The sequence below is a fragment of the Pangasianodon hypophthalmus genome, chromosome 20 (assembly GCF_027358585.1).
Source record: "Pangasianodon hypophthalmus isolate fPanHyp1 chromosome 20, fPanHyp1.pri, whole genome shotgun sequence".
NCBI classification, from domain to species: Eukaryota; Metazoa; Chordata; class Actinopteri; order Siluriformes; family Pangasiidae; genus Pangasianodon; species Pangasianodon hypophthalmus.
This window is the reverse complement of record NC_069729.1, coordinates 16,970,162-16,994,094: the sequence shown is the minus strand read 5'-3', so window position 1 is coordinate 16,994,094 and position 23,933 is coordinate 16,970,162. Positions and strand designations below refer to the sequence as shown.

The 23,933-nt window shown below is 39.5% G+C and overlaps 2 protein-coding genes across 14 annotated transcripts in view; both read right to left on the bottom strand.

Annotated features, from left to right (window-relative positions):
- LOC113537897 (filamin-B) overlaps window positions 1-5,268 on the bottom strand; it is a 69,203-nt gene extending 63,935 nt beyond the window's left edge. For 2 of the 3 annotated variants that reach the window (XM_026932588.3, XM_026932589.3), the window contains exon 1: window positions 4,836-5,264. In XM_026932588.3, coding sequence (XP_026788389.3) covers window positions 4,836-5,127 — 292 coding nt within the window. In that variant the 5' untranslated portion in view covers window positions 5,128-5,264. Of the gene's footprint in view, window positions 1-4,835 lie in introns of all 3 variants that reach the window. The other variant, XM_053227206.1, reaches the window with a different exon arrangement.
- A 5,918-nt stretch (window positions 5,269-11,186) lies between these two features.
- slmapa (sarcolemma associated protein a) overlaps window positions 11,187-23,933 on the bottom strand; it is a 56,221-nt gene continuing 43,474 nt past the window's right edge. For 7 of the 11 annotated variants that reach the window (XM_026932992.3, XM_026932994.3, XM_053226924.1 and 4 more), the window contains 7 exons: window positions 21,223-21,348; window positions 20,229-20,303; window positions 19,316-19,621; window positions 18,016-18,133; window positions 17,476-17,647; window positions 17,198-17,332; window positions 11,187-14,605 (listed from right to left, as the gene is read on the bottom strand). In XM_026932992.3, coding sequence (XP_026788793.3) covers window positions 14,513-14,605; window positions 17,198-17,332; window positions 17,476-17,647; window positions 18,016-18,133; window positions 19,316-19,621; window positions 20,229-20,303; window positions 21,223-21,348 — 1,025 coding nt within the window. In that variant the 3' untranslated portion in view covers window positions 11,187-14,512. Of the gene's footprint in view, window positions 14,606-15,295; window positions 15,384-17,197; window positions 17,333-17,475; window positions 17,648-18,015; window positions 18,134-19,315; window positions 19,622-20,228; window positions 20,304-21,222; window positions 21,349-23,933 lie in introns of all 11 variants that reach the window. The other 4 variants (XM_026932993.3, XM_026932996.3, XM_026932995.3 and 1 more) reach the window with 1 other exon arrangement.

Sequence of the window (23,933 nt, the reverse complement as noted above, 5' to 3'; positions counted from 1 at the left end):
CTTAGCGCCTGGTTTTCTATACAATCTGACAGCAAGTATGGATCAGTTCAGCCTTTCTCACACTCATACCTACCAAAGCACACAGCTGAGTAATATATAAGAAGTGACAGTAACATTGACATACTCATAGCAGCACCTCCAAGTGACCACCCATGAAAAGCTCAAACTCGTGAACTTGCAACGTTTAAACTAAGAAAGCAGCAGTAATCACAGAACCTCCGGTCCTCCTCTCTGGGCTTATTCTCTGGAGATTAGACTTTGGCATGGTCTGATTTATTGAACTCCTGCTGGAGCTGGATCTGCAAGGGAGGCCTGTGGCGGCTTGCGGTCGTCATCGTGATTAAAGGCCCTCAAACACCAGAGAATTCCATGGGCATGACCGCGCTTTCTAGAGAAACATATTGGTTTAGGCTGAGCTCAGAGGATGCGAGGAGGCGGTAGGCTTTCAACGGCTTCCAAGGTCAAGCAGCTTGAACAAGCCACTGCAGAGTTACTCGTCTGAAATGTTTTCTTTTTTCTATTCGATAGACCAGATCTCCGCTGTGACTTCGGTAGACATGGGGTCACGGCTCCTTGCTCAACAGCCACCGTGCACTCTGCTCTGCTGGTGGAATTTATGGAGTGCTACCGGGGCAGCGGTGGTTTCTTTTCAGACGTGCAGATTATAGACCTTCTCCGAAGAGATACAAAATGCATCTTTCTTTATTGAGGAAGAGTTGACAGCGCTATAAAAACAGTAAGGCAAACCACCGTGTGGGCTGTGGCTTTTGAACGAACTCTGTGGACCGAGGGCTGAACTTCAAGTGACCATGGCAGAAAAAAAACAGATGGAAAGGCACTTAGCACTAAGTGATATCATACGGCCATATCTCCTCCAAGAAACAGCACCTTCAGATTATTCTACAATCATGAAAACAGCGGATTTTGCCCAGCTCTTTCATGTACATGTGAGTCATGGAGGTTAGGAAATTGCGATTTCTGCTACCAACAGTAGGCAACCTCAGAAAATCAAGGAGACCGCTAGGGCTATTTTGAGATATTTCAAGTCCACACTATGATTATATTGGAACAGGATTGATTAAATATTCAAGTCAGACACTAAACCATAACTGAAGACATGGTGAAATGAGACCATTAAAATGTGGAAAATGAGAAACAATGCCTCATCTGTCACTGTATGCTTTGGGGTAAATAAAATGTGTGCCTTCAAAGTGACAGAATTCCTGAGCTAGTCATTCTTTTAGTCACAAAGTGAAAACCATCTTCTTGCACTTAATCCCCAGTCTTCGACTCATCATTGCTTGAGAACCCTTCTGTCACAACAGTGGGAAGAACATTATTCGTTTGTTTGCGTCAATTTTTCTTGGTCCGTTAAACCGGCGGCCGATTTTGTGTCACTGCAATCAAAGATAGCTGACAACAAAATTCTAGTACTGTCAGAAATTTATTTGACAGCTGCTACAAATACTTGTCTGAAAGCCACCAATAGGTGGACGGCATCAGATTACGCAAAACTCACAGGATAGCTACAAATACAGTAGTTATAACTCCGGAATATAAACAAAGTATTGTAATTAACTATCCTTATTAGCTCACACTGAAAAATGTTTGGGTTATTTTCTACACAAGCCCAGATCACGTACATAGTTTACGTAGTAATTTTCTTTAATCATTGGTCTATTGTTAGAGGATCATCAACATATAATCCAACATCGAGAACATGTTATCACACAATCGGGCAATAGTTTGTTGAGCTCATCTCACACAATGTGATAAATAATAAATCACACAAATCTAGAACCCAATTTAAACACATCAAGTATTTGTTACTTTTGTGTTCCATGAGCTGGCAAGAAAAAAAATAGGTTATTTGAGGACTTTTACCTGCTTGTTTCTATTCCACTGACACTACAAGACACACTGTCCATGTTCACATCAGAGACACCAGGAGTGACTAAGCCACAATGGACATACTTTACTGAACACTTCACATTTACTCGAGATTCACAATTGCCACTTCAGATACCGATCTTTCACCTTTATTTACTTGTGTAACCGTACACATAGAGGAACATGCAGGTACTAAAAAACAGGTCCATTGGCTTACCGATCCTGTCAACAGTCGCTCTTTCCAAACATCAACCTATAATTAGTATATAGAGCCAGTGTAAACATGCGGGCATCTCCTGAACAGGAAGACACCATCATTTATGACACAGTTGTGTAAATTGTAACCTATGGAGGACATCCATCTACTTCCCGAGTAAACAGGCGGGATGATAAAGGTGGTGTAAACTAAGCTGAAAAGAGGGCTACTGGGGGAATACAGGAAGACAGTAGGTGCTGCTGAGGAACGAAACATAAACCAACACAAAATTGGCATATGATTTGTTGCATTATCTGAAACAAAAAAAAGCATCCATGGAAATAAAGTTGGCATAACACTGAAAAAGAAACTCCAAGCTCACACAGGTACAATGCTGGCAGGGCTTGAGAAAAAAAAAAAAGCCCTGGAAACTCACAAAGCATTCAATTCAGTAAGACAGAAGCGTGTTCATGCCCATGCCGAGCACAAAGCACGCTGTCCAAATGGATTATTTTCCTTCAACATGTTCTCCCTATAAACTTGAGCAGCGGTTCAGCCTTTCAAGCCCAAAACATTCTCATGATAAATGAACTCAACCTCATTGTAGTTTGTGTCTTGTAAATGATGGCAATGCAAAGTTTACCCGTGTTTACCTCGTCTAGGAACGAACCAAACTCATCACTCTGATGATGACTGGTGAGGCTAAACTTAGTAGATAAACACACGCTACAAAGCCAGAATCAGGATTTTCAAACATGGTATAAAAACACCAGAGCTGTGCTTTTGAACTTCTGGTTCAAGATATTTTTGTGTTAGAACTTTTGAAGCTCATTCTTAGACTTCAATGGTTTATCAAATCAATACAGACCAGGGTTTTTTTGTTTTGATACCACAGTGGCGATAAGGGTGTGGCAATAGAGTGGCACTGTGATACCACCTTAACGACACAACATTTCAGATTTTCTTATCACAGTATACTGCGATACCAGAATATCTCTACAACTCTATCGCCAATAAGACGTCTCACAGGACTAAGCAAGGATTGATTACACCAAAAGACCAAAAGGTTTCATTAACTGTGTATAAACCTAGGTCTAATATAAAAGTTTGCATTGCTGAGGAAGTAGCAAAGGTTGGTGCTCAAAATCAATAATAGATTAAAAAAAAAAAAAACTGGGCTTTAAGTGAGGCAGTCAAACATATGGAATATCTTCTAGGATGGGCTGCAGTTAATGATTTAAAAAGGAGTAAAATTTTACTGGCCGAAATTTTTTTGAGTCAAAGTAACTATTTTCTCACAAATTTTAGAGTTTTATTTCTTAAAAACATTCATCTGTAATAATCTTAAGTTGAAATTGATGTCATTTTAATCCCTCATAGAAACAAACTAAGATAGTCAGTTATAAATAAATCGATATTCCAGTCACCAGTAACCAGTTTTAGCATGACTTGACTTCATTTTCTGTCCTATTTTGTGTGATTTGGTCCAAAATCTGGTTCTTTCAAATGTGCTCCTACAAGTATATTAAAAGTTGAAATTTGTGACTTTTTATTCTCCTATACAAACCCACTAGGTGTGAAGAGGGAGGTGTCCATTTTTATGCAAGGGCTGGCTTTCATTTTCAAGTTTTTTCCCCATCTCTAATCAGTAGTAGCTTGACTTGAGTTCATTTTCTGTCAAATTTTGTGTTTTTCTGTCAAATTACACATTTTAAAACTTAAATGGGGAATTAAAATTTGTGGCATTTTAATCCTCAGCATAAACAGACCAGGTATTGGGAAGGTGGTGTGCAATTTTGTACAAGAATTTTGAACAGTTTCAGTTTCAACCAATACTATTCAATTTTATCTAGACTTGAATTTGTTTGTCAATTTTTGCTTTTTAATAGTTGAATTCTTGAAATTTGTGTCACTTTCAACTCCTATATAAACAGACTAGGTGTGGGCAGGGAGGGGTCTGTGTTTATACAGTTATTTTCTTTTAAATGTCGATATTTTAACCACCTCTAATCAATTTTAGTTTGACTTTACTTCACTTTGTCAAATTTTGTGTTTTTCTGTAAAAACTTTTGCACTCTAAAAGTTAAATGAGGGATGAAAATTTGTGGCATTTTAATCCACAACATAAACAGACTAGGTGTCGGAAAGGAGGCATTTTTATATAAACAGACTAGGTGTGAGCAGGGAGGTGTCCTTGTTTATAGAAGTATTTTCTTTTAAATGTTGATATTGCAAACACTACTAGTCAGTTTTATTTAGATTTGGGCTTCGTTTCAGTCAAATTTTGCTTTTTAATAGTTGAATTACTGAAATTTGTGGCACTCCTGTATAAACAGACTAGGTGTGTCCATGTTTATAGAAGTATTTTCTTATTCAAACACTTCTAATCTTCTAATTACAGCTCGAGTTGGCTTCATTTTCAGTCAGAATTTGTGTTACTTTGTTAAAAATGTGGCGTAATTCTCTCAAACCCTCTTCTGGAAATGGAATTTGAGGGCTGAGGTGTGAGAGGAGGTGAATGTAGGAGCAAAACAGTGACAGGTGCATTTTAAATAAGCTCAACTGTGTCCTATATCTTCATTTCAGGTTTGAAAAATGTGCCTTAAAAACTTGTTTTGTTCACAACTGGACTATGAGGGATGTTTTCGAGTCATTCAGAGATGTTTTCGAGTCATTCAGAGATGTCTGTCAGGTGTAGAATCTAATCTAAAGGAGAGGAAGAAAGGCTAGCCGGGATAGCTGAGGTTACCTATGGAGACGAGGCGAATGTTCTCGCGGTCCAGAAACTCGAGCGCCACGGAGACGTTCTCGAGCTTCATCTGGCGAAAGGTGGGCCTGGCGTGGTACTTCCGGTACATTTTCTTCTGGCTGAGCACCTCGAGCAGGGCGATGAGCCGCAGCCCGTCGTTCAGGTCCATCTGCAGGTCGGCTATCCGCTTGTTCACGCACTTCAGGTGCTCGTTGCACCAGCGCGTGAACGTGTTCTGCTGGATCTTCTTCCACGGCGCGTCCTCGGCCAGGTCTTTCTCCGTCGCCGGCATGCTGTCTGACTGTCGCTGAAACTCCGTCCAATAATCTTACAGTGTTCTGGCTTTAAGCGTCTGTGCGCGCGCGCGTCTGTGTCGCTCCACCGGGCAGCGTCTGAACTCTTCCCTCTCCTGCAGCTCAGACTCTATTTCACCCCCCTCGCCGGAGCGCCCGCGCATGCGCACTGTAAAGCACAATGACGCCACTGTCGAGGTCCCAATCATTACTTCTGGCTAACGAGCAGTTCACCTCAGTCCTGTGAAAGACACCTGATCAGTCTTAATTGTCAAGGTTTGTGACATTACCTTTTGTAATTACCTCTTGTACTACCATGTTGATATTGCACCACTTTATTTCTGACCCAGACTTGATTTGAGCTTGTTTGAGTCTAGCTCTGCTTGCATGCATCATTTGTCTCAATAAAAAGGTGAAAGTTGTACAAATTGAACTTTAACTAAATAAATCATGGTGAGTAATTTCTAGTAAAGCAGGAATATAGGCAAATCTTCAAGACTAGTCCCTACAGGTGTTTCATCATCATCATCATCATCATGTTCATCTTCACTAACTGCTTTGTCATAGTAAAGGTTTGCAGTGGATCCAGAACCAATCCTAGGAACCCTAGTGCAAGATAGGAATACACCCTGAATGGGATGCCGGTCAATCACCAGACACCACTCATATTTACACCTAGGGGCAATTGGTAGCTCTATGAGGCTTTGGGTTACTGATCAGAAGGCAGCTCCAAACTGCTGCTGTTGAACCCTTGAGCAAGGCCCTTAACCCTCTCTGCTCCAGGGGCGCTGTATCATGGCTGACCCTGTGCTCTGACCCCAGTTTCCTAACAGTAAGATTCCTCACTGTACTCTATATTTGACAAATAAAGGCTTCTTCTTAAAAAAAATTAGCGTAGACCACTTTCCAGCATGTTTTTGGAAGGTGGGAGGAAACCAGAGACCCTGGAGGAATCCCATATGGACACCGGGAGAACATGTGAAATTCCTCACAACCAGCAACCCAAGTTCAGGATTGAATCATGGACCCTGGAGCTGTGAGGCTACCCACTTTGCCACCGTGTCTCCAACAGGGATGTATAAGTTGTAAAAAAAAAATGGTGTGATATACCCACTGTATCCAATGTCCTGCTAACCACAGTGATAACCTTAGGAAAAAGGGTTTCTCAGAAACTTTCTGGATGGATAACTGTTCTAGCTTTCTAGGGGGTTCTTTTTGGAACCTGTTGTAGGGTTCCACCAGAGAGATAAACCAAGGAACCCTCCAAGTTACAAATGTACAACAGCAGTTCTTAAATTGGTTTTAAAGGTACACTATATCTATGTAACAGTTGGGAATCTAGCACAGTTTGGTCATTTCTCTGCCCTAACATACGTACTAATCCCAGTACTGGTAAGCTGAGTTTGAGCAGTGAAACCACCAAACTATGCTGGACTCTAGGCCCACTAACCAAGGTTATAAAAGATGCGTACCACCCCAGTGATAAGTGTTTGTAACATGAAGGGTAAAGTTTAATACTTTTTGAGACTGTAGTGTTTTAATTCATTTTTAGGATGTTTTCAGTTAGAACATGATCAGCATTAGTCACTCAGACGATTCAGCATTGCATCACAGCTCCCTGCAAACAAGGACATGAACCACACCCACTGCCATAAAACAACTGTTTGCAGCGTTTTGCTTTGACATTTGACAAAGCAACAGGTTCATACAAGACAATGTGTAAATCTTTTTAAAGCAAGTATGCGGGCAAACTGAGAGCTGAGATTTAGCCACTAAGAATCATGCAGATAGTGTTTCAATGTGACAAATAAACAGTATTGAGCAGCATGGTCACATTTACCGTCACATTAATTCTTTAAGAATTGGGACATTGTCTTTTTTCCAGTGTACTGTGACACATCAGTTGGCTCGGCACAACCGTAATGAATGACCAAAAGGATTTGCTCAGAGTGCTCCACCTCTTTGAGCTAATCAGTGTGTCTCAACCACAGCTTATCGCCTCAGGGTGCTCACTAAGTGTCTACACTCATGGCCCGGCTGTCTGGACTCATCCTCAGCTGATTCATCTGTGGAGTTACATCAACTTCCCCTAGAGCCAGTGTACACCTGTCAGCCATCAGCCCTATAGGCAGTTCCTCGTTTTCATCTCATCAATGGTAAACCTGAGGTAATGGGTTCCATTACGTTTTTTTTTTTTTTTTTTTACAGCAACAAGATTTGACTTGATATTGGATGTGAAATAAAAGAATGACACTGAAGCTGATGTGCAGAAAACCCCAGAATGGGAATTACAGCCCTTTTAATGGACAATTTTATTTTGTTTTGTTTTGTTTTCTTGGCTGGCTGTCTTGTTAGTTTATTCACAGAGAAGGAACCAAAAGTTGTTCTTATTGTGACATTTGTATCAGGAGACTCGCATTGTGAATGACTCAATGGTCACACATTTTGCTGCTCCATGAGTAATTACATGATCAAGAATATTATATATTTACCATAAATAAATGGAGACACCAACATGATCTCAGAGGCTTCACCACAAGATACAAACCTCTGGTAACTCTCAAGAACAATAAAAACAGTTTACAGTTTGTAAAAAACACATTTTTCTAAAGGCCTGTAGAGATCTAGGACCATTGACATCATGGACAGATGTGATGAAGTTTAACCTGTAAACAGAGCAATGGAAAGGAAATGAAGTGAAAGAAAAGAGGAACCCATGATCAACAGGTAAAATATGGTGGAAGTGGGAGAGCAATTAGATGTATGGTTGCCAGTGGAGACAGCTCACTTCTTTGGTGAAGGCGTGGCTGACGAGCGCAGCAGCAGGAGGAATTCTGAAGAGTACTCATGTCCAACCAGTGGAACTTTCCCTTGCAAGAGACTTAACTGAAAACCTTACTGCTAAAACAGCTATGGTGCTACAGGGCCAACATTTACAACTTTCCTGCATGGCAAGTCAGTGACATGTCATTTCCCTTAAGGGCATGGCAAAGCACCATTAGGGAAGTTATCTGTTATGTTAGGTAAGGAATAAAATACGATGGGGTGACAGGAAAATAATCAGTGACAGGGTGGTGTGATGGTTCTCACGTTCACTCACAGCAGAACCATGAATCAGCCACTCTAACATCAGATTTTCTGCCTATATTGCACCTGATCAAGCTTTCTAGAGCACCGCCCCTGATAAGAATTGATTCTGTGTCACTGATAATCCGACGTGTCTCAGGGACTGCTTACAGCAGACCTTTCTGTGTCGGACACATACAGACAACATCTCGGGGTAAGTATTTCCTCTCAGCGTTTGGAAACGCTTGACTCAACAAGTGACAAGTCTGTCAGTATCGGAGTAGGAATGATGAAAGATTCGCAGATGCATTCCTTAGATTGTTCACATAAATTCAAGACCAGAGTGAATAGTCCAGCATTTCCTTGAAGCATAGCAAGTTCAGAGAACTCCCAGTCAGGCTAACAAAAGAACAATGCAGAGCAGGGTCAACAGGAATTCCGCACCAGAATAGTGTTCTTGTTTAGTTTAGTTTAGCTTCGAGGTTAAAGTTCAAACTACATGCTCATACACTCAGCTTGAATTCCTCAGTATCTCAGACTTGCTTATGTCTTTGCTGATACTTTTATCTTAAAAAGTGGCCAGAATCATGGTTCTGGCATCACTGAGGTACACTATATGTTCAAAAGTAATTGGACACCTGACGATCACACCCACGTGTGCTCATTCCAGAAACATGATCATTAACAGATGCAACTTTCCCCTAGATTTTGGCGTGAAGCTGTGGGGATTTCATTTTATTTGTGATGTACTTTTTATTGTCTTTTACATATAACATAACATCATAACATCCATTCAAAGCAAAACAAAACAAAACAAAAAAACAACAGACATATAATCAATAATTTAAAAAGTCCAGTCAAGAAGGAGAGAGAAAGGAAGGGAAAAAAGAAAAAAAAACAAAAACAAATCATTCCTTAGTATGTTAAAGGAAAAACATTGCCAAGCATCAATATTACTAGGTTTGGCCTCATTAATTCGTGCTGTTGTACACAGCACAAAGTCACTATTTTCAGGAGGCTATGGATCCAATATGTTTTTCCACACATGTGCGGTGTAAACCAGTTCTGTATTACTGTCTTCTTTGCAGCCGTCAAACCAGCAAACAACATTCTCTTTTGTATTAAGCTTATACAGAGACCAGAATCATCATTAAGAAGACATAAACTTGGGTTAGCAATCAATTTGTAGTAAGGAGGATAAAATCAGGTTTACATGTGTCTATAGCTTAATGACGATAGGACACTCCCAAAACATGAAGAAAAGTACCTGATGATGCAATATTACATATATGGCAGTTAAAATTTGGTTGTAGTTTCATTTTGAAAATTTTGTAAGGAGTTATGTATGCTCTATGAATGACTTTGAAGTGAATAAGACGATGAGCCGAGTTTTTAGAAGTTAAGCTGAGGTTAGACCACACTTTCTCCCAGTCGACAGATAAATTATCCGATTCCAGATAGATTGGGAAATGACTTCATTTTTGGCCAAACTGTTCCTGCAACATATTACCACTTAAAAACATAATAAATTAAGAAAAGTCACTGTAAAGGTGAGGAATGACTACAACTCTCTAAACCTATTGTTCTTCATCATGAATGGAATGGGCAAAGGAGAGAAATAGCATGTGGAATAGGCTGTATGCATACACACATACAGTATACTTACGCATATATTCATGTAGCAACTTGGTTTTGCTCTTTTTCAGAGTATGAGTGAGACCGTAATTCATTTTCTTATCATTTCAGGAGAGAACATAGTCTTTGTCAGACAGTCCAACAGCACTAACGCAATGGCAATAGCTGCAGCAAAAGCTGGCTAGAGAGGCTGCAAGAAACTATTTTGCCCCCTGGTTGTTTCTGTTGGCCAACACCAGAGTCTTATCATTATAGATTAACAGCATGTGGATGTATTACAGGATTAAGGACTGTAAGATAATTAACAATGCTCATAATTATTGTATGTATGTTAGGGACTGCCATCTTGTGTCCGTGGTTAAACACAACACTGACCCTATGCTGATAACATCCATATTCCTCTTTACACCAGAGCGCTGCTGAATCCCTGATTCTGATTGACAAGAATTCATTTTCTATTTAATTCTTCTAATACGTTATCATTTTTATAGTAACAAATTACACATAGACTTGTATGGTGGAATGCTCCACATACACATATTTTTAAAATGTGTAATTGTTGATACAGTTAAGTTTTCTGTAATGAGATGTTTCGTTTTCTTTTTCAGCATTTAGCAAGCGTCTTCAGTTGCAGTGCTGTGTAAAAACAGGTAAAGCTGTTCCTTTTTTTCCCCAGACACAAGAAAGTAACCAGGACAGAGTGCTTTGCAGTTTCTCAAAAACATGATGGCATTTACAGAAGCTCGTGCTTCTGTGACATTCATAACACAGACATTCTACAACATTAAATGTAACTATAAACAGATAAAAAGTATGACATGTTTGTTAATAAAGCACAGGAAAAATGCTGTAGTATAAGAGGAATAAAACACTTGCTGTTATAGGAAAATCAACTTGTGTGTGGTAACAGTAACACTGCTTTGTGGAGGCTGCATCACACCACTGGACATTGATTATAGATTAAGCAAAACCATTGTTTTTTTTTTCTTGCAAAACTAATCAGAGCGAAACTTGTATTGTCTGGTATGTTAAGTGACTTAACACAGCAAGTATGAGAGATCAACCACATCCAAAGCTGATTTGCTGTATCCAAGGCAGACACTTTTATCCAAAGCTGAATTGTTGAGGGTTAAAGGTTGAGGGTTTTGCTTAAAAGACCCAATATTGGGATTTAAACTCACATTACAGTCATTAGTGCAGAAACATAACTGCTGAGCTGCAGCTGCCTTTACAAAGAAATAGTGTTAAAGCATAAGCGCTGGACTGACAGTTGTGTCTGGAGTGTGTCGTCCATGCCTGAAGTCTCATTGTGCTCAGAACATTTATGAACCAAATGAAAGAAAATAAAGGCAACATGTCGAGGAGAGAAAAGTTGTTTTATTAAAACCATGCACATCACATTGTGTTAGTGCAAATATGTAACTCTGTATTCCAGAAACTCTGTTGTAGCTCTCTGTGCTCTTTACAAAATAGAATTTCAAACAATTATCTGTTAAGGAAAAGTAATTCTGAACTGTTCTCAAATCAATCTGTTCAAAATTATTAACAAAACAAAAATGAATAAAGCAAAAGGTATTTACAGGCCGAATGCTGTACCACGAGACTGTAGTTTGTGGACTGTAGTTACTCTGAATACACTCACCGTCCACTTTAATAGGAACACCTGCCCATTCATGCAGTTATCCAATCAGCCAATCATGTAGCAGCAACGCAATGCATAAAATTAAGCAGATACAGGTCAAGAGATTCAGTTAATGTTCACATCAAACATCAGAATGAAGAAAGTGTGATCTGTGTTTCTTTAACCATAGCAAGGCACCACATGGGCTGGTTTGAGTATCTCAGAAACTGCTGATCATCTGGGATTTTCACACACAACAGTCCCTAGAGTTTACATAGAATGGTGGTGAAAACAGTTCTGTGGGTGGAAATGCCTTGTTGATAAGAACGGTCAGAGGAAAAAATCCAGATTGGTTCAAGCTGCCAGAAAGGATACAGTAACTCAATCACTCGTTACAACCATGGTGAGCAGAAAAGCATCTCGGCATACACAAAATAGCAGCGAGTCTGTGCCCATGATAGCCTCAGATTCTTGTTCTTGGCTGACAGAGTGCAACCCAATATCAGCGCAATAGCAGAAAACCAAGTGCCCAAGTTTTGATGTGCTGTGTGTTCCGAGATGCTTTTCTGCTCACCACGGTTACAAAGAGTGTTTATTTGAGTTACTATAGACTTCCTGTCAGTTCAGATACGTCGGTCATACTCCTCTCATCTCTCACATCAACAAGGTGTTTCAGCCTGCAGACACACTGCTCACAGGACGTTTTTTTGTTTTTCACACCTTTCTGTGTAAACTCTAGAGACTGTTGTGTGTGAAAATCCCAGGAGATCAGCAGTTTCTGAAATCCTCAAACCAGCCCATCTTGTACCAACAACCATGTCACAATTAGTCACAGAGATCACACTTTTTCCCCATTCTGATGTTTACTGTGAACTTTAACTGAAGCTCTTGTATCTGTATCTGTATGATTTTATGCATTGCGCTGCTGCCACACTGAATGATTGTGTAACTACATAAATGATCAGGTTTACAGGTGTTCCTATTAAAATGGACAGTGAGTATAGCTCTTGCTGTTTGGCTGTTCTGGACTGGCATGATTAAGCTACATACTGTACGTCTAACAAATCAACAAATTAGATTGCCATAACGGTACTTTTTCTGTTCAGCTACAAATGAGACATTTAACGTCTTTTGCCAATTGAATTAGTGTTCTGCTATTTGTGACAACTTGCATTAACCTGATATAATTAATTATATATATATATATATATATATATATAATTAATTTGCATTAAGAAACAGTCTCCTTTGTTCAAACACTTTTAGGTGAATAACAACCATGCACTGTGTGTGGATGATTAAAAAAAAACATTTCTTAAAAAGCCAGAGCAAACAATAAAAATTGGTCTAGTTGAAAGAAAAAAAAAAAAGAAAAGAAAAAGAAAAACGGATAAGACTGTTTAAACAGCATGCTAAACTGTGAGCAAAGTTTCATTCATTCTTTGCAAACTGACTGCAGCAGAACATTTGATGTGATCAGTGCCACTGATATTCAACTTTATTTTGTGAATATTATATACATTTACACACATACATTCGTACATACATATTTACAAACAATGCCAAGGTCAGATGTTCTTATCGTGCCTTAGATGTGTGTGATGGAAGAGCTTTTAAAGTCTGATACTAAACTTTTAGGAAAAAAAAAAAAGTTCTCAAAGACGCAGTGCTCAGAGATGACCTTTGATGCTTTGGGGAACTTTCAGAGTGAACCTCTCTGTGCTACACCATGCTTTGCATTTTTTTTTTTAAATTCCCATAGATGTTTTTATTTAGCTTTGCAATTCAAATAAAATAAAATAAAATAGAAGGACATTTATTGACAAGGTGGAACATTAGGCCATTTGCTCCATGACCGAGAGTTTATTTACAGCGCAGCAGACAAAATGTGAACCAACACCATATAAATCATTGGATTATTTCTCTCCAGCACATACACTGCTCAATTCCAACTCCAAGTTTGACCATTTATTTATTCCCATTAACCCGTTAATTACACCATAAAGAAATCCACTCCACATTACTGTGCTTCAGTTAAGTAGACATTTAAACAATGCAAAAACCCCACAATTTAGCACTTATTTTTTTAAAGACTTTACCAATTCGTCCTAAAACAAGAGCTAGATCTCCATGTTACAGATAAGGCAGCGAGATCCCAGGGCCTGGTTCAGGAGGTACTGAAAAACAGTCTGTATATGTATATCAAGGAACTGCAGCGCTCAGTGACGAGCCTGAATCTTCAAAACGGAGAGAGCGTGTCCCACCAAATCCCAACGGCAGGACAGTGTGTTCTTAAAAGCTACAATACACCCAAGTCAATGTTCTTCACCACCTCACACTGACAATGAGTCTCTACATCTCAAGGAATTTGAATTAGAAAAGTCCTGTAGTGTCTCTCACAAGAATATTTCCTTTTAAAGTACACGATACAAAGAAAACTATACTAGAGTACAATGACCTTACTGTGCTGCTCGTTGGTGTAACAGGTCGGTTGGAATTCACAATCACAGCACACAGGACTGAACGATTTCCAGACATTTCAACCGAATGAAACACCGCATTAGTGGAGCATGAGTGGCACTTCACTGAGGACAAGAGTGTGTGTGTGTGTGTGTGTGTGTTACATGTATCTAGTAGTAGTTAAATCAGGCACTTCACCTCTTTGTGCCCAATCTTTTAAGATTATAATTCGGCTTTGCATCTATTCGGAATACCACATTAACATCTAACATGGCAAACCACACAAAAATGTGAACAGAAAACGTTTGGTACCCATGAGGAAGAGAAAAAAAAGCCTAGTTTAGGCCACTTTAATTATCAAGATTCCCATCTAACTGAAAAAAGCATATATATTTATTTCATCTATAACAGAAGTTAGACCATTTATACCCCCTCTTTTTCTATAATATGTACATTTGTACTTTATACAGTCACGCTGGACACCCTGGAGCTGCGTTCTCACATTCGGAGGTAATGAGTCTGGAATAGGCCTGACCTCGGGATTAAAACATGACATAGGGGTGACAGAGTGAGCCATGCTGTGTTGTGATTGGTTATCTGCCTCAGGAGGAGCTCTTCGATAGGCTGGGATACAGCACCACTGCCGTCACGGCGACCATCACGGCGACCACCGGCATCCAGGGCATCCAACCACTCTGAAAAGACGATGAAAAACAGCAGCAGAGTTAACAACAACATTTACATGACAACGGCAGAGTGAGCAGCTCTTACAGCACTGGAACTGGCTGAGAGAGAGAGAGAGAGAGAGAGAGGGAGAGAGAAAGCAGGCTCAGAGAGAAAAAGTGGAGGGAAAGAAAAAAAAACCTCAGTAGAAGAAAGAATGAAAGAGTGAACAGTGAGAGAGAAAGACATTTACAAATGAATGAAGGAAGAGTTTGAATGACAGAGCATAATACCATCAGAGCAATTTGGCCATTAAAATCAAACACAGCCTTCTTTCTTTCCAAAGAAAGAAATAAAAATAAAGCAGTGTTTAATTTAATTAAAAAAAAAAAAAAGATGCATAAATAAGCATATGTTGAGCAAAAAGCCAAAATAATCCAAAATCCCTACTGCAGAGATTCACTTCCAGTAGTAGTCCAAGCAAAGACAGACAACAATGGATGACTGATTAGTGGGTGGTATTGTGTGGACGAGGAAAATATTAGTTTTCCCCAAGTATTGCTAAGCATCAAAAAGGGATTTTGGGCAAAGCATGAGTGAGAAAAAATGTTTTTTTGTTTTTTTTTTGGTGGCCATGCACTTTTGATATACAAGATGGTAAACAGTACAGAGGAAAACAACAAGAAACACACAGACACGGACTCGACAGGAGCGCTGTGTACCTTTCTACCACATTTGGCCGAAGCACCAATACAGCAAAGCCAGGATAAGGCCGATGAAAATGGCTTGGACAGGCTGCAATATGGATGGCTAGAGGAGGGAAGGGATATTACAAGAATCAATCTTTAAAGTAATCAAACAGAAATCGGGTCTGAAAGGGGCGCACTGTAACGGCTAACTCAAAAACAAATGAAACAGAAAAAAGGAACTAAATCCATTAAACAGAAAAAACATTGAACAAACATAAAATTATTGAATGTCTGATAGCCACAGATATATTTCAACATCTAGAAGCGGGACATAAACAACAAGGACAGTGAGAGGTGTTAATAGACACGGTAAATAAAATTATCTGCATTCATTTCTGAAAACAAAATGGAACTGTGTTAAAGGGTTCCTCCACTACTTTATTATTAATAGAAGCATTAAATAATTAATCTCTCAGCATTACTCGTTATCTTATGAGCCACAGACGTACTGTGTACGACATTATCACGTGCTAAAGTGGTGGAAGGTCCTTTAAGGTTCCAGTTTAAAGAGTGCTGTGTGGCTTCCTTGCTCAATCAACAGCAAACGTGAGTAGTGAGGTGTCGAGCTAGTGATATGAGAACTGTTTAACACTGTAAGCAGTGATCACTAGCTTTGTGTAGCAAATTGTTAGGCAATAAAATGCCCGGATGAGAAAGAAAAAATATGGAGGAAAGAAAGAAAAACAGGCAGTTTCAGACATCTTTGGTTGAAAGGACTCTCATGGTGTCTTATTTTTGCCCGCATGGCAGAAAACCAGTTTCCTATATGTGACCTGACTGTCTGATTGACCTGTTTCCTGATGCTATAGCTGCAGGATGTCAACTTTGTGCTGACCTCAGTGTGAAGAGGGGCTCCTGAGAACCAGCAGCTAATTAGCTGCGATCAAACACAGAGCTTCACATCCTGGGAAATCAGTACAGCGCTGAAATAGTCTCAACAAAACATAAAAAGAAAGTGGTGCTGCTTGGAAATGACAACACAAGGCTGTTCTTTTTCTTCCTGACGCATTCTGTGTATATGAACACACTTATGCAAGAGCCACGGTTATATAAATGTTCGGAGGAAGAGCTAACAGCTTTGGGAGCTCCAGGAAGACTTTATTACAACAACTCTCTGTCAAAAAACCTCAAAGATGTAAGATAACGAACAGTGCTTTTCCACCGACAAGATAAATGTGCTGGCACTCATCACAAATCATGTGATCAAGTGTTTTTTTTTTTTTTTTTTATAAACCACAAAGTCTGGAGTATTCAGAATCTGTGATGTCAGGGGCTCTATCGCCATGACAACAGCTCAATCAGTTTATTTAAAGATGGTGCAAATAGCTCCATTAAGGAGTGCAACCACAATTCAGTGGGCCAAGAAGGAAACACTGTTGAAGGCAAAATCCATGCTGAATGACTCGCATAATAATATTATAAACATGTGATCAAGATCAAGAAAATAATGAAAATTTTGCTCACTTTTTTAGTCTAACCTTCTTTAATCCACATGTTGGTCTATTTTCACCTTTTGTTAACAGTTTCCTACATTACCCACTACGCAATTTGACAGCAGCAGGATTTAGCCCTCATTAAATTCATCTTTCCCTAAATAGAGCAATGCAGGAGCGTTTATTACTTCAGTCTGTCCGGTTCTCTCACCTCCTCATCTGTACACTCTGCTCAAACTTTCATACTAATACGGTCATCGACGCCATCACACTCATCATCTGAGTGATCGCTAACTAGCCGAGCAGAGTCTCTGCCAACAGCACCAGCATCTTGTCAGTGGAAAAGGTTTAGTACACATTTGCTGTGGTATGATCTGCTGTAAAACACACACACAAGGCCGCGATCTAGAGAGGAGACGCTACAGGCGGTGTGTTCACTCACGTTCTTGCCCTGCTCCTGCAGCAGCTTCAGATTGACCTTGCACTGCTCCAGCTCATCATTAATGGAGCGCTTCTCCTGCTCTGTCTGCTCATACCTCTGCCTCAGGTCTGACAGCTGGCTCTGAGTGTCCTCATACTGCAGAGAGAGAGGGAGAGAGGGAGAGAGGGAGAGAGAGAGAGAGAGAGAGAGAGAGAGAGACTGTGTGTGAGTTATAAACCATTTCTCAATAACAGTAGTCTAATGGCAATTCACTGCAAACAATAGCAAGCACTCAGCACCTCTTTCTGCAGGCTCTTGGTGCGGTTCTCGGCCTGGGTGAGCTCCACCTTCAGCCTGCTGGCGTCCTGCTGGTGCTGGTCCTGCATGGAACCCAGTTTGTTCTCCAGGTCTCCCTGGCTCTTCTCCAGCGCATTCAGGCTGCTGCTCAGAGTGGCACTCTGCTCTCTGGAGCTGCACAACAAAAGTTTTTTTTAAACTTTATATTAATTTATTACGGATCTCAAACAGCATTTTGTTTAAGTTAGAGAACACCGAGAGGAAAAACAAAGTTTAGAATCAGAATAAAAGAGAAACTCAGCAGAAAGCTAGCATTTTGCTGCATAGTAATGGCTGAATTCATGGTTTTGTATAATTCATGGTTTTGTACATTTACATCCATCAGTGCTCTTTCAGGGCAAGACCCAGAAGGATTTACACAAGCATGTCATATGTAAAAGTACATGATTTACACAAACACATTCATCTAAAATCCTCTCTCTAAACAACTTTTTTTTTTTTTTTTTTTTTTTAAAAGAGACAAGGCGATGACACACACTGACCTGCTCAGCTCCACCTCAAGCCTGTGCAGTTTCTCCAGCAGAGTTACTTTCTCCGAGCGCAGAGACTCACACTCTCTATGCAGGGACGAGCACTCGGACTGCAACTTCTCTAGCTCACCTGTACACAACACAAGGGGAGAGACCATTACACTACATGAAGAAATTACATTTCATTCACTAGAATAAATCTGCTTCAAATCCTTTTTAAGACAAATCTGTTTCAAACGCTTTCAAGCTGAACTTGTGCTAGTCGTCAATAACTCTTGATTAGTTACCAATCACATTTTCCACTTTTAATACAATACCAACTGGCTACGCACCAATGATAACTTTAAAGCTTGTTTAACATAGCCCATTTCTCATCATCTGTTACAGAATTAGTTAGTATCTGAATACATTCACATGCTAAACCTTTTAAGTAAATTTTGAGTGAATTTTGGATTTTTTTTTTTTTTTTTTTTTTTAAATAATCGGACTGGTGCAATTTTCTTATTAATAATTTCATTCAGTACAGCTAAAGCCAAGTGTACTCAATCTCATCACTTCTCAAAGCTACAAGACAACTGACTACCCACACAAGCAAAAAAGCAGACAAAAGACATGCACAGATACATCAGTAGGGAATGAAAGTTTCCATAACACCAGACAGTAAAACATGCTATGAAGAAGCCTATCTCCTCGACGAACGCCAAATAGATACCAGGTGTGAGCTAACTGTCGGCTAACGTTGTGTAACCAGATGAATGTTTGTGGAAACAAAGCTCAATACTCTGCCTGTGATGCAAATTTATGCCTGTCTGTGCTCCTGTGTTTGACCCAGGCCATTCTCCTGAGATCTGAGCTCTGCATTCTGTTAGATTTGGTGTGTAAATAATGGTGGCTTTTCTATTAACTATGGCATTACAGTTCAACCTGTTTCATTCGAAATATCAAGCAGGAGCCTCCACAAACCGGACGCAGACTTTTGTGCTGTATGATTTGTAAACATGTATGCATTCTATGCATGTCACATTTGGAAGCAATTTTGCACAGTGACTGTATAAATAAGGAAATATCGATTATGTTGATGCACTAGAGATATGTTTATTTTTAAATATTTATATGGGGCACGCTTCCTTTCAACAGTGACACGAAATGGGTAATTATTTAGGACACAACAAGCAACAAGCGCTTGCATCAGAACTAAGAACTACATCAGACTACGGCTGTAACTTGAACTGTAGCACCAAACAAGGAAGTAGTCATGGAGATGATTAAAACACTGAAAACCAACTAAACTAAAATGAGCATGCATGATCACCTTGTAGCTGCAAGGTTCGCTCCTGGTGCTGGCTCTGCAGCTTGAAGTTCTCCTGCAGTGCGCTGATCTCCAGCTCATAGTTGGTCGCCGCTTTTCTCCACTTGTCGAGTTCAGCCGTGACAGCGGTGAGGTCTGCCTGCAGGGCGGCGATGTCACGCTCCCTCTCGGCCGTGGCCACCTCCATGGCATGGCGGAGCACAAGCACCTCCTCCTGGGCACTGTAGAGTTCCTCCCGTGTGTTGGAGATGGTGTTCTCTCTCTGCTCGCGCAGGGCCTCCATGTCTGACTGCAGCTTGGCGAGCTGGTCTGCAGGATGATGCAGGGAAAAGTTTAGCTCACAAACTCCATCAAAACGTCATAAGCTGTTAGACTAATTCATTTCTTTACCTCGTTATTATAAGTGCATCTAATCTATTGATGAAAAGTTCTAAAACTATTTGCAGCCAGGGAACCCTTCCAGTGCAAAAAAAAAAAAAAAGGCAGCATTTGTTTTATAACAATAATCTAACTAGGCAAATATGTACCATCATTTGCACAATCAAACTAGTTATATTATGATAAAAATGTAGAGGCAAAATCTTGTTATCCTATCAGCACTTTTCCTAGTTTTATTAAACTCACAGCAAGAATTTGAACAGACTTTTTTCCATTTTAAGACAAGCTAACACTTTCATTCTAATGTTACTGTATTAGATTATTTTATTTAGCTTGGTCATAAAGGTGAAGAAAATTCTATTGTTTCATAACTGACACAGCTTTTCTTTTTTGTTACACTTTCGTAGCTAAGTACATCTGTTACTATGAAAAAAAAACCTGAATGCGTGGTGGCAAAAATATATCAATATTATTTCTTCTAAAACACATCAAGCAACATTTACATTTTCTCCGAGGTGTGTATCAAATTCACACTTACTCTGCAGGTACTGGATCTGTTTAGATGATTCTTCAGTCTGCTGCCTGTTGGTTCTCCTTTCCTCTTCAAGCAGAGCTGGGGAAAAAAAGATGTAGGGTTAAAAAGGAAAGTTTAACAGATCAGAAAGTTGAAAATAAGATAACAGACGTTACTCTTACAGATGTTAAACTTACATAGGCCAAACCAATCAAGCTGAGTAAAGTTTAGCTATTCAAATCACTTAAAACAGAATATTAAAGCATGCATGTTAGATTCCTGCTGGAATGAAACTGAAAGCATAAGTGTTCTTTCAGATGTCTTAAAGTTGTCTTAAAGTACCCCTGGGCAAGTGGTTTTGAACTATAAAAATAAACTACATATAATAAATTGTTTTGCATGTTTTAATGCCCAGCAGACCACTAAAAACAGCCTAGAAACATATCTACGCCATGACTCTCCTTAACACCAGAATCCATGAATAAACATTTAAATAAATTTGGAAATTTGGAATCCTTAGTTAAGCCATCCTCAACAGTCTGCTGACTTCCAGCTATGAACTAGCTCAAATATTTCTGTACAGAAATCATGATTTGCATCATTATGTTCTAGCCAGACCTACAAAAATATAACATTAACAAAAATCATGGTTGTTATGGTAATCACCACCATCAGCCTAACAGATTCTTAGCTATCTTAGAGGACAAACGCTTCAGTTACTACATCATCCAATTAGCATACTGGACATACAGTATAAAGCTACACCACTCAAACAATTCCAGGACATCATAATCTCCATAACACTCAGTGGATCAGTTTTAAAGTGAGAATATGTTAAATTGTATTAAATTGTGTCTTCTGTAGTTTTCTGTATGTTGAAAAAGAGTTAACTCTAACCATCAATCTGCATAATGGGAAATTATCCATCCAAGAGAAATTAAGCACCAAAAAAAGGTTTAATACTTTTAATTTAAAAAAAGGCACTTTAACATGACTGTTTTGCCAGAAGGTTCAGTACCTTGTAGCTCAAGACATTTCTGCTTGCCAGTGTTGGCGAGCTCCTGCGCCTCTAGTAGCTCGCTATGCAACTGGTGGATGACCTGCTCTGTGTCTCCAGGCTCCAGGTTGGCCCTTTGCAGCTCATCTATACACAAGACAGAGAGAAATGTCAGCAGGTTAAAAACATGACAGTTGTGTATGAAGGCGATGGGGATATAATAAACAACAGTGGGAGACTTATCTAACAGAGCCATTTTGAAAGTGAAGGTACTTGCAAAAACTTTAGCAAGCAAAACAACTCTGAAGTCACACCAAGCCAAATCCATCTGACCACAACATTTTTTGCCAAACACAAACTGCTAACACAGACAAAGAGTGACTACTGTGTAATTTAGTGTATGGTGTAAATTCAGAGCATTCATCCACAAGCTCAGTCTCTCATCGTGGCCAAGACAAGATTTTCACAGAACCTGATACTTTCTAAATTTTCTTAAACTTTTATCAATGAAATTCAAAACTGTTCTTTAACTAAGGCATCCTGACATAACACATATTTCTCCATCACATGGATAACATAGTGTGTTATGTGGAGCACTGCATTGGTGGCAGGCCAAACCCACTGAATGACAGCTTCAGGAGCAGGCTCTAAGCTTAAGTGCTTGTGGCTACGCTGACGAGATTTCCTTGCCACTTCTTCTCGCGTTTCCCTACTTCCTTCCTCATGGAGAGGCCCTTCCTTGTGATCCCCACATGTGCTCTAGAAATGACAGGCTTTGGCAAAAACCTCAGCTCCGTCCATAAACCAGTGGATCTCACTTGTCGCAGTACAGATGTGAACACTGATGTCATACTCCAATTTCAGCTCAAAGTGATTGGACTTTACGTCAGATGCCTGTCAAACGAGGTTTCGAGGTTTTTACAGTTCTCGGGCAAGTTCTCAAGCTGAGAGATGATGCAAGAAACACTCCCCTCCTCTGATGTCCTGCCACAGACTTAATGAGAAGGCAAGATGTGATCCATAGGCTATACGAGTAATCACTGGTTTCATCTTAATTGCACAGGAGTACTGCTTAGATACCGTCGTATAAAGCTGAGACCAAATGCCATCATGACATTACAATGACTCAGTGTTACCGCATGGAGACAAAAACATTGCAAAAATGTATTGCAAAAACACTCAAAGACTAAAATATTGTTTTAGATATCTTATGAAATACCATTACGTAAGAAAGTAATAAAAAACAGAGAATGATGTCAGAGGAAATTAATCAAGGATGGAAAGGTGTGATGTGCAGGGTTACTAAAAAGAGTTATTAAAAAAAACACAATGAACTTTTTATCCATTTATAGCTAAATTTAATGTTGTGGAATGTCAGGGGAACAAATTCCTATTATCCTTTTTTGGCACATTCCTTTTTTGTGGAGAACAATACCTAATCTGGCAACAGAGTCAGCAATGATGAGGCTCCCTGCATATTGACTGGGCAACATGAAACTGATATGGACAGAAATTAATAGTACAGTAAGTCGGCAAATTGTAATAGGGTTTAGATACAATGGATTACATTGTCAAGGATATTCACAATATTCAGAAAACACTTAGGAAACAACCCTGTCTAGTCTAAATCACTTCAGAATAAATCAAGCCAGTCTGAATGAAGTACTGTCCAATTAGAAAAAGAGCGAGGACACTGTGAAAGAAGGCCGAGAGTTTGGCTCAAAAAATAGGCCAGTGTTCCTGTTAGCTCGTTTCTATTCACTTGTGCAACAAAAGAGCTTTAATACATGCCAGGAAAAGGAGCACAACAGAAATGTGGGTTCTGTGTAATCCCTAACCACTGAAGTACTCGCTGCTGTACTCGCATTCATTCATTAAGTTGCATTTGATCAAATGGTTCACTTGATTCACTTCTGGTGACTCCTCGCTTCCTTAATAGCCACAGAGGAGTTGTGCCCAGAATGTTTGTCACACTCACGCTGCCAGCCTGCCTGCTCTTAACACAAATGTAAACTTATTTTGCTATTGTTATTGCTATTCAAGGGTCATTACTACCATTTTATAGTTGCTGGAGCTAAAAATAAAAACTAAGGGTGTTTTCAAACTTGGCCCAAATACTGGAGTCTGCACCCAAGAGAGATTCAGGCTCATTTGGTGGAGAGGCTCATTACAGTTTTATTGTGTTAGGCTTATACTGATCTATATCATAGTGATTTTATGGGACCCATCAAACAACTATAGTACACTGAAACATTATATTAAGTGCATAGATTATCAGATGAGATGCCTCTCCTGTATGCTTGGCCTATAACACAAATCAAGCACAGACTGCACTCTGTAGATGCACAATTGAACCTATTTAAATTTAATAAGAAAAGAAGAAAAAAAAAATCAGATTGACTGTTTGCTCATTAAATAATTAGACTCACAGATTTTAGTAACAATAGTATTACATGTGAAAAATACCAGATTTGTTTTTTTTAATACTAAATGTAAAATATCTGCTTGAGTTTTTTGGGGAAAAAATTGAGACACACAAGTTACTTAACAAGTTAATTATTTGTCCTTGAGAAACCTTCGGGTTGAAGCCACTTTCAAAAACAATTCCAAGCTTTTAGGAGTTGTGATCGTTTGCATTTTAATGCATTCTTCAGTCCATATATCACTGAGGCATTCTGTCTTCTCCACTGAACATAACCCTTTGCCCACAATCAGGAAACTTGAAACAAGAA